This window comes from Muntiacus reevesi, chromosome 7 (assembly GCF_963930625.1).
Source record: "Muntiacus reevesi chromosome 7, mMunRee1.1, whole genome shotgun sequence".
Classification (NCBI taxonomy): domain Eukaryota; kingdom Metazoa; phylum Chordata; class Mammalia; order Artiodactyla; family Cervidae; genus Muntiacus; species Muntiacus reevesi.
This window is the reverse complement of record NC_089255.1, coordinates 78,283,840-78,294,663: the sequence shown is the minus strand read 5'-3', so window position 1 is coordinate 78,294,663 and position 10,824 is coordinate 78,283,840. Positions and strand designations below refer to the sequence as shown.

The window sequence follows — 10,824 nt, the reverse complement described above, 5'->3', positions numbered from 1 at the left end:
CCAGCATCCGGGTCTTTTCCAATGAATCAACTCTTCACATGAGGTGGCCAAAGTATTGGAGTTTCAGCTTCAACATCAGTCCTTCCAATGAACACCCAGGACTGATCTCCTTTAGGATGGACTGGTTGGATCTCCTTGCAGTCCAAGGGACTCTCAAGAGTCTTCTCCAACACCACAGTTCAAAAGCATCAAATCTTCGGTGCTCAGTTTTCTTCACAGTCCAACTCTCACATCCATACATGACCACTGGAAAAACCATAGCCTTGACTAGACAGACCTTTGTTGGCAAAGTAATGTCTCTGCTTTTTAATATGCTATCTAGGTTGGTCATACCTTTCCTTCCAAGGAGTAAGCATCTTTTAATTTCATGGCTGCAGTCACCATCTGCAGTGATTTTGGAGCCCAGAAAAATAAAGTCTGACACTGTTCCCACTGTTTCCCCATCTATTTCCCAGAAGCCTCTAAAATGTGCTTCTTCTGATCTTGCCATTCCATTTCCAGCAGTTTATCCCAGAGAAGTAATTTAAAATACCATCAAACCATTGGTTATAAGAATTAAAAAAAATTTTTGACAACCTAAAAGTCCACATTACCAATATGATAGAGTCTATGCAACTGTTAAAAATGGTGTCGATGAAATCTTATGATTAGAACATTGTCAGTAGAAGGTGGAATTATGGGTGATTTTAATTTTCTTTCTAAATTTTCTGACATGATTTTGTGTTACTTTGGCATATTTAAAGATATTTTAAATAGTCTGAGAAAGACCTGCCCTGGAGATTGTTACTTTTGTCCTTGACTAGGAGTCTCAGCTTTCCAAATTGGGAGATGGGGGTTCAGTAGCAGGGTAGAAAATTTCTTCTCTCCCCTTCCATCTCCTTTCCAATCTGGGCCAATCACTCCAAAGACAGCCCTTCCCCCAGCAGTTCTGCAGGTTTTGTGGGCTGTTTCTTTTGTTCCCCTCATCTGTCAAGAGAAGGGCTGCCAAACTATGGTTGACCCCGTTTTGACAAAACTCCCTTCCCCAGCATTCCTTACCTGATGGGATATGCTTCTCTCCTGTATTTCAATGAGAGAGACGACTTACCTCTCATTGAAACAAGCGGTCTTGTCTTTCTGGGTTTTTTTTTTCCCTGTGGAGGAACAACTCTTGCTGCTTGGTGAATTTATTTTTCATCACATTCTGCATAGCTTAAATGCCTCCTCCCTCGACACCACGATGGGCACATCCCAATCCTCTGAGATGAGGGTACTGTATCGTCCTCATGACTGTATGCCATTTTCCTGCTCTGAAATTAAGAGTTCTTCCTCTATCTGAAGCTCACTGATGGAGAACAGAGACTCTGAAAGGCAGTAGGAAGGGGATGAGGGCCTTGAGAGGCAGGCAGAATCTGGAGGGGTGGGAAGTGGGCTGGGGAGGGGATCACTCCTTCAGGGCTTTCTGGGTTTGAATTCAATTCTGGCTCTACCTTAAGCAAGTCAGTTCACTTCTTTAGGCGTCACTTCCATTCTATGTGATTCAGAGCTCTGGGCAGGGAAGCTATTGATACCTGCCATGTAGAGCTGCTGCATGCGTTCCATGAGTTGATATATACCGAGCTCTTAGAACCCTGCCTGGTACAGACTAAGTGCTTTTTAAGGACTAGCCATTACCACCATCGGGCTTTCCTGGTGGCTCAGATGGTAAAGAATCTTCCCGCAATGTAGGAGACCCAAGTTCCATCTCTGGATTGGGAAGGTCCCCTGGAGAAGGGAATGGCAACCCACTCCAGTCTTCTTGCCTGGAGAATTCCATGGACAGAGGAGCCTAGCGGGCTACAGTCCATGGGGTTGCAAAGAGTTGGACACAACTGAGTGAGTGCCTTTCACTTCACCGCCACTATCACCATCACTCTTCAAAGTTGGAACACTCATCTCTCCACCCCCTTGCAGTTATGGCAGAGTTGCTTGGGCAGACCCTACTGAAGACGGGTGTTCTGAGCCTGAGACTGGGTGTTGGGCACAGATACCCCTAGAATGATTTTCCACATGACACTGTGTGTCAACACATCCTGACCATTTCCCAGGGGGACAAACCTAAGGGTGGCCTGAATTTTTATCCCAAAGTACCTGATACCTCTTTCTACTCATTCCCTTACTGCCTGTTGAGTACTGTTGGCCTCTCCTACCTGGCGATGACCTCTTTTCACCTCTACACCGCCTGCTCTTTCAGCTCTAAGTCTCCAGCACTTCCTCTCCCCCTCAGAGAACGGTGTTGCTATTCACCTAGCTGCTCAAACTACCTTACTCCCCACAGGACCAACAACTTCTTACATGGTCTCTGTTTTACGTATGTTTTTATCCCCGTAAATTCATTCTTCTTAAGAGACAGAGAGAGCTTCTAAAGACAAAGAAAATATTGGAGCTAACTCATTCTACTAATTAAAACCATGAAGGCACTTCCTGTTGCCCTTAGGAAGTGAAACGTCCCACTGTGGCTGGCGAGGGTCTCCTACCATTAGCCTCCGTCTGCCTCCCTCAGCGCCCCCTGAGCCCTCTGCCCTCCCCCCCCTGCAGCGACCATAGACTCTTTCTGGTTTCTCAAACTGCAAGTGCTTTTCTGCTGTCCACGCAGACGCTGGGTCCTGCCCCGCAGTCTCACTGTTCTGGCTTCTCTCTTCTCAGTTACATGGCATTTCACCCTTAAGGTGTTTCTGACTGTGCCCTCAACGTAACTTCTGTCACCACAGCCATCACTGGATGCCACTCTGTTTTCCTTCCTGACATGTTAGGAATTCCATGCAGGCCCCCAATTCACCGTCTTGCTCACTGCTGAATCCTGGTCTGAGCACAGTGGTTGGCATGCTGAGAGCTCTAAAAAGAGGACTGACATGTTTTCACTTGTGTTTGTGGTCTCTCCTCCTTGCTCCATAGACCACCTACCTCCCTGTCCCATCTCCTCTTATCAGGTACCTCTCCCCCTCAGAGCTGGTGTTTTCATCCCCTTCATGAGCTCCTGCCCCTCGGAGGGTTTCTGCAAAAACTTTCTGGAAGGATCACATCTCTCACAACTGCCTTCGTAAGAACTTTTTTTTATTATTATTATTTAGAAATGCAGTTATATACAGAGAACAATTAAAATTAAATTAAACTTTGTACAAATATTAAAATACTATCTTCACACCCACTGCAATGTACAGGATACCAAAAAATACATATATAAAATAAAATAAAGCAAACCCAAACTGACTGAGTGACATCCTGCACAGCCAATGATGCGTGTGTCATGTGAAACAATTGCTGAGATTCCATAGTGGTGTGACGAGCCGCCAGGCCACCCTCCACCCTCTCTTCTCCCTGCCTGGAGACCCAAGTGCTTTGCCCAGACACATCCCCCCAGCTCCTAGCACAGGGCTCAACCCTGGGGTTCTCGTTCAAAATTCTACTAGATTTTCAACTGGCGGTTAAGAGGAGTTGCTTCCCAGGAAAGCTGAGCCTGCCTTTCCCTCTCCAGGGAACCGGCTACTCTACCACTCGGTCCAAGAACCTGCCACACGAAAGCCTCTCCGAGCCCGCTCACTGGACTCCAGTAACAACAGGCCCGGTGCTGAAGGCCAGGAGCCCCGGCGGGCTTCAGGGAAGCTCCTGGACTCTCCTCAGCAAGCACATCTGGAATGAAGCTGTCAAGCCTGTGTCCTTTCCCTCCTGGGCCCTTTATTTTCAAGGGGCGGGGGGGCGGGGGGAGGGGGGGACAAACAAACAGGCAAGGATCTAGAAACGTCTGCAGCATTTTCCATTCTCTATGTAGGGATGCTCCCTGGGAATGGAAGTGACATTGTTATGTGTGAAGCGAGTGGTTTGAGCTCCATGGGGGTGGGGAGGGGAAAGGTTGAGTGCTAGGGTTCCTGTGCCACCACTGACTTAGCAGGAAAAGTATACCTTTGTCTGGCCATCAGCTTCTCCACGAAGCTCCACGGCTGGGGGAGGGGAGGAGGCGGCAGGCAGGAAGAATGCGGATGAGACATGAGCTAAGTTCTGTTTGCAAATGGAGTGTTGGGAGGATGTACGTTGAAATGCCTTATAAAACCAAAAGAGCTCACAAAGTGGCCAAGACTTGGCCCATTTCACAGTTCACACCCAGTGAAATGGGAACACAGCACGCAAAACTCAAAACTGGCAAAAGATAGCCTACCTGCTGAACTAAGGCATTGAAAATGTTAGAAATTTTAAGTGATTTTTTTTATCATATACTGGCCCTTGAAAGTCACTGGAATATGACTGCAAGTTGCCAAGATATAAAACCTGCACTGAGTCAGCCCGTGTACGCAAATAAAAAGAAAAAACCGCTTCTTAAAAGTCCTTTGGTGCCGACCATTCCTCCTGTACAAGTCCTCTGCTGGGCTCCCCTAGAGGTGAGCCGGGGGAAGCCAGACCGGGGCAGCTTTCCCCACTGCTCCAGGCCCCCAACACCACCTGGTCTCTCAGCCAGGCCCCACCCAAGGCCGCCGTGGAGGCCCTGATCCTTCACAAGAAACAAGGGCCAGACACTCCAGAAACAGCAGTTCATGGCTGATGTGGGAGACGAGAACTAACTGCAGGAAGCCGTCACAGGAGTAAGCAGGGAGGTGAGGCTGGCCCGGCACCCGCAGGCCAGGGGCCTTCAGGAGGTAGGCCTCATCAAAGCCAGGGACAGGGGAGCAGGGGAGGGGAGCCTCCCAACTTTTCTCTCCTCCCTCCCAGGTGGCAAGTCTGGGCTTGTGATCCCCGGGGTGGGTGGGCAAGGTGGAAGAAGGGTTCAGAAGGCAGGCTTTTTCATTTTTTTCAAGCGCCAGGCGGATCATCTCTGTGACTGGATAAACCGCAAACAAAAAGTGCAATCTCATGGGGAAAACCCCCAGAGTACTTCTATAAAAAAGGGTAAGAGCTCTGTTTAAAAAAATATTCTAGACTCGTGTTCAGGTGCTGGAAGATGGGGAAATGAAAGCTGCAGGCTCAGCAGTGAGACTCTGGAGGCCCCCCAGCTGCCACAGGGCCTTGCTCCCTTCTGGAGGAAGACAAGGGCACCACGGGTGGCGCAGAACCTGTGCTGGCTGAAGTGACTGGGGTCGTGGGGACCCTGCCTCCAGACGGGCCCCGGGCCAGCCAAGGCTGGCAGGCGCGTCTCTGGACACGGCCTCTTTGGAGGCCAAGGGCAGGCCTGCTCCGTTCTGCACTTTCCCTCGGGCACCTCCTCCTCGCGGGCCAGGGCTGTGGGCGCCGGGTGGTGAGGACAGAGAGAAAGACGCTTGGCAAGCACTGCCCTTACCTGAGAGGAAGGAAGACGACAGGGGGCGAGAGGCCGGGATGAGCAGGAATAAAGTGCAAGTGTTGAGCGAGGGGGCGGGAGGCTGAGAGAAGGCCCTGCGTGCCCCTCCTGTCCAAGGCCACCGGAGCTACCCTGTTAGTCAGGAACTGAAAACACACTGGACTCCAGTCTCCTCAGGCTGGGGGAGGAGTGGAGGCGCAGTGCTTCAGGAACAGAAACAGTAACAAGCACTCCTTACTGCCACATCTCGTGAAGAGGTAGCAGCCCTTCTGGGCCCTGCCGTCGCCCCGGGCAGAGGGAGCCACTCCTTCCACACCAGGGCCCTGGAGCCAGGCTGCTCCCAAACCGACCCCGCCAGCCAGCGCGCGCGGGGGGTGGGGGTGTGTGCTGCTGTCTCCGGGGCCCTCCCCTGGAGCCGGGGAGGTCCGGGGGGCGTCTGTCAGCAGTGGAAGGTGGCAGGGGAGGGCGGGAGGAGGAGGAGCAGCAGCAGTGAGCAAGCGGCAGCACGCTTCCCGGGCACAGTTACTAAGGCACGTGACTGCGGTGACGAGGACCCTCAGGGCCGGGCCGGAGCTGCCTGCAGCTGCCTGGGGGCTTGGTCGGCCCCTCAGGCCCCCTTCCATCACCACGAACCCAGGACGAGGCCACTGGCCCTGATGCCAGTGACCAGGGGGGCATCCCACGGCATCTCAGAACTCTCAAGTCCCACGGGGGACGCCACCAGCCTTGGCTGGCAAGGAAGCCAGGGCCGCGTGGCGTCACACCCAGGAGGCAGCAGGCACCTTCCCCTTAAGCTCCAGGGAAAGAGGAAAAAAACCGAGGCCAGGAAGGCCAGATGCTGGAAGTAGGAAGTGAGGACTTGCATATTAGGAAGACAAATCATTAACAGCCACCTTCCTCCCCTCCCTTGGGATCTTCTGGACGCTTCTCAGGAACTCACCAGAGCCAGGAGCCGCCACATGCGAGCTAGACGGCTGGGCCGAGGGGCGACTCCTCACAGCCTCGGTCCTCAGCCGAGGCAATGAGCCACCGCTGTCGGCCAAGGCAGGCCCAGGGCCCCACACTCTGGCCCCAGCTGAAGCCACCTTTGGATCTGCTCCTGCTAAGGGCAGTGGTGCCAGCCTTCAGAGTGAATGGGCCAGACCCAGGCCTGGGCCCCTGGCGGGGCAGCAGTGCAGCCATGAAGGCTCGTAGGACAGCAACTAGCCTGCGTGACCGGGAAACCGGACGGGCTGGGGGGAAGGCACAAGTTAACACGGCGCGCTCGGGCCCACACGGGCTGGCGGGGCTGCCGCCCATGAGCTGGCTGGAGGGGACCCGGAGGGCTCCAGGAGGGAAGGGTCCAACCCAGCACGTTCAGATAGTGTCCCCGACACAGGTGGGAAGGTGGGGCCGGGCAGGGAGCCAGCTCCTCCAGCCTTCCAGCAGGCAGATGGCGACACTCTTCCTGGAGTTTCTGGTGAAGTGGGCCTGTGGGCCCTCGGAGGTGCGGAGAAACACAGACACACAGGTGGGCAGCTCGGGTCTCTGGGCAGGGCAGCTGGAGGACATGGCGCTCAAACCCACAGGGAGAGGAAGAAGGGCAGAGAGGAGCGAAGCCCGTGGCAGCCGTCATGCTTCTTTCAACAGTGGGATATCTGCGGGCAGAGGAAGATGGAAAGCACAGTGGTTACCCCATGTGGGTGACGGCAGCACAGCTGACCCCACTGCGGGGACCCCTCACACACTTCTAGGTAGTCTAAACCCCTCACCCCTTCTCCAGGCCTTCCTTGCTCATCTCTCCGTTTGTCTGTGTGACAAAAGCTGAAGAGTCAGTCCGGTATTCAAACCCTTTCTGGTCCTGCCACCCGGCACCCTCTTCTCTGCTTTGATGCTGCTGGTTTAGCTGCTTCTCTTTCTACCCTTATTCTCATCCTGTGAGGCTACTAAGCCCTGGTAAGTCTCACCTCCTTCGTAAAGCCATCCTCCAGCTGCGTGATTCTGAGTAAATCACTCCCCTTCTCTGGGTCTCAAGTCATCTCACACGTTACCTGGGTTAGACTGATACCTAAAGGGCCTGGTTTCCTTCAGAACTGTCTGCCCCGGATAATTCGGGCTTAGCCTGCAACCAACTCAATAACCAATGTGTCTGGTTTTGTGCACCTCTCATTCTGACATACCTATTCAACTGACATGAATGTGAGCAAACTCTGGGAGATATGGAAGACAGAGGACCCTGGCCTGCTGTAGTCCCTGGGGTGGCAAACAGTTGGACACGACAGCAACCGAACAACAACATTCTGACATGGACTCTACCATTTCTGGCTCCATTTTTTTCCTCAGGTATATGCTCCATCTTCCCAACTGACTGACAGTCCATGCATGCAGACAGCATGTTTCGTGAGTCTTTCCATCGCACCTGAAACCTAATCCAGCACCAGGCACAAGATGGGCTCTGTCTGAATAATGCTTGTTCAACACGTGGAACAAAGCCAGGGGACAAGGAGGAGAGGGGAGAAGAGCTGGCACCCCAGGGCTCCTTAGGAAGGTCAGGGGCTGAGGTCTATGTCAATACATGCCGACACACAGCAAGTACAGCCGGATGCCCCGGGGGTCACTGGCTTCCAACTTTAAATCTGGCCCAAGTATTTAATGGCCCCTTCCTAGCTCTACATTCCACCAAGAAAATAGGAGGCATACTGCTGATACTCAGGAAATCCTAAACCTGATCTGCACTTAAAAATTTCCTACTTCTTGGCTTTCAGATATTCTAAACCTTAGACACTAACTGTGCCCTGGACTCCCAGGAAGCAGAGCGCTCTCAAGTGCTTTTGGCAGAGGGCTGGGGGACGGGGTGGATTGGTAAGCATGGAAGTCCTGACTTTTCTAAAGGGAAACATCTAGGTTTATTCTGCATCCTGAACCACAGTGGGATTTCATGTAAAGATGGCTTTTAAAGTGACAAGAGTCAATCCCAGCATTTGATGCTCCAGCTCTGGTAAAGGCAGAGGTTTCAGGAGGCAGCAGTTTCATCCTCTGACAGCTTTACCACAAAGGCCCCGGGGTTACCTGGGAGGCAGCATGGCACCATGGATTATGATACAGGCTGGGAGCAGATCCATCTGGCTTCAAACCCCAACTCAGTCATTTATCAATGGGCAAATGACCTACCCTCTTGGAGCCTCAGTTTCCCTATCTGTAAAATGGGGTTGGTAAAAATACCTACTTCTCAGGATCACCGTAAGGTCTGACTGAGGAAGTGCAAGAAAACCAAATAGCACAGGAGCTGACATACTCCTGTTTGAAATGGAGCAGCTGAATGCTCTGGGGGGGAGAGAGGCTCCAGTTTTCCGAAGACCCCACACGTCCTTGTCATTCCTGTCCTTTCAGGAACATAAAAATTATAACAAGAGGACAGGCCCCACTTCCACCACCAACTGGCTGTCTACCCTTTGATTTAGCATTTCCCTGAGGCCATGAATAGTTGCAGAGACTCCAAACCTATTAAGATTCAGACAATAGCGAAAAGTCTCCCAACACAGAACCCAAGGGCCCACCTAGGGTAAAATCCTATTTTGTAAGATAATCCCCTAGGTATTATCTTTCTTTGCCCCCAAGCACACCAATTATCAGGAAGGCTCACACACTTTCCTCACTCACAGCAAAGGCCCCGGGCAGATAATAACTGAGGGTCAGCACAGCCCACCTACCATCTGTGTAGTCCTCTGACGTGAGGCTTTGGATGTCACTGTTCTCCGAATCTGGGGCTTCTTTGTGTGCTGCTCGGCTGTTCCCTGAGCCGGCCACCCAGGAAGAGGTGGTTGCCTGGTGCACCATCACAGTCTCTGAGCCCCGAGAGCCCCAGGCTTCACACAGTCCAGACTGGCCAGGGGCCTCTTCCTCGCTGCCTGCAGAAGAACAGGCCCCCTGGTCCTGCAGGTGCGGCTCCCTCGGCCCGCTTCTCCCACTGGGCCCAGACCCTTCTGACAGCACAATCTGCACTCTGGGGTCCGCGGGCGGCACGCAGTGACCGGAACTGCCGTATACAGCCTCCTCATATGACGGGAGCGCAACCTGGACTCCGTCCACCATGATGGAGACCTGGTCTCCGGACACTCCCTGGTCACGCCTGCACCGCAGAAGGAAAGGACAAAGGAAGAATCAGAATACACACACAAGTGGGTATCACGATACCAACAACACCAAGGTACGGCACTAAGGGCTTTATACAATTCATCCCCTGGCATCCTCTCCTGAGTCCTTCACTAAGAATGCGGATGAGGCTCCAAGGAGTTAAGTAACCTGCCCAGGCACATAGCTGGTAAGGGAGGAAGCTAGGATGTGCATCCATTCCACCTGCTTCCAGAGACTATGTTACTAACCTCTAGGTACACAGGTACCTGGCCCTCTGGTCCTGTGTAAAAACTAGGAAGCTCGAGACTCAGAAACATAGCCACTGGTGCAGCACAGCTAAGTCAGCAAGCGGGAGCACGGTGGCTGCACGTCCTTGTGAACATGCCCCGCCTGTACACTTCCAGCGGGCACACTGCATGGCATGTAAATTCGTTGCTGTTTAGTTGCTAAGTCGTGTCCGACCCTCCTGCCACCCCATGGACTGGAGCCCTCCAGTCTCCTCTGTCCATGGGATTTCCCAGGCAAGAATACTGGAGTGGGCTGCCATTTCCTCCTCCAGGATCTTAACCCAGGGAATGAATCCGCGTCTCCTGCATTGGCAGGCGGATTCTTCACTGCTGAGCCACCAGGGAAGCAAATTACATCTCCGTAGAGCTCCTTTGAAAAAGAGGAGAAGGAAAAGAAACACCGTGATCTTGAAATGGGACACTGGACTCAAAAACTGAAGGAAGAATTCTGTTCTTTTGACTCAAGGCACTTTACTTGCCTTTTATTTTTTAAATTTTGTAAACTTAAAAAAAAGCCTGTGGATTATAACACAAATGTCTGACAAACACAGAAAAACGTATAGCTGATGTATTCCAAAGGTAATACTAGTGTATGGGCTTCCCTAGTGGCTCAGCAGTAAAGAATCTGCTTGCGATGTTGGAGATACAGAGAAGCGGATTCGATCCCTAGGTCAGGAAGATCCCCTGGAGAAGGAAATGGTAAATCACTCCAAAAATCTTGCCTGGAAAATCCCACGGAGAGAGGAGCCTGGTGGTCCAGGGGGTTTCAAAGAGTCAGTAATGACTGAGCAACTAAACAACAATAATGCTAGTGCGTAACCTCTATCTGGGTCAAGAAATAGAACCCTGCCAGCACCCAAGCCCCAGCACCCCATGACCATTCCTATCACCTCACCACCAAAAGTAACCACTATCCTAACTTACATTAAAATCATTCCTCTGACTTTTATTTTAGTAACTTTAATGCCTAAGCATGAATTCTCCAACATCGTTTAGTTTTGAAATTCTGTGACCTTTATGAATGAGATAGATAATAAACGTGTGTGTTTGTGTGTGAATAGGTGTGTCTGGTTTTGTATTTTACTCAACATCATGTTTGGGAGATTTAGCCGTGCAAATGCCTTTTTTCTGTATCACTTT

The 10,824-nt window shown here is 51.9% G+C and overlaps 1 protein-coding gene across 5 annotated transcripts in view; it reads right to left on the bottom strand.

Annotated features, from left to right (window-relative positions):
* Positions 1–3,055: 3,055 nt before the first annotated feature.
* The window catches only part of SUSD6 (sushi domain containing 6), a 93,570-nt gene continuing 85,801 nt past the window's right edge, over positions 3,056–10,824 (bottom strand). For all 5 annotated transcript variants that reach the window (XM_065940868.1, XM_065940869.1, XM_065940870.1 and 2 more), the window contains 2 exons: positions 8,974–9,392; positions 3,056–6,921 (listed from right to left, as the gene is read on the bottom strand). In XM_065940868.1, coding sequence (XP_065796940.1) covers positions 6,896–6,921; positions 8,974–9,392 — 445 coding nt within the window. In that variant the 3' untranslated portion in view covers positions 3,056–6,895. The remainder of the gene's footprint in view (positions 6,922–8,973; positions 9,393–10,824) is intronic.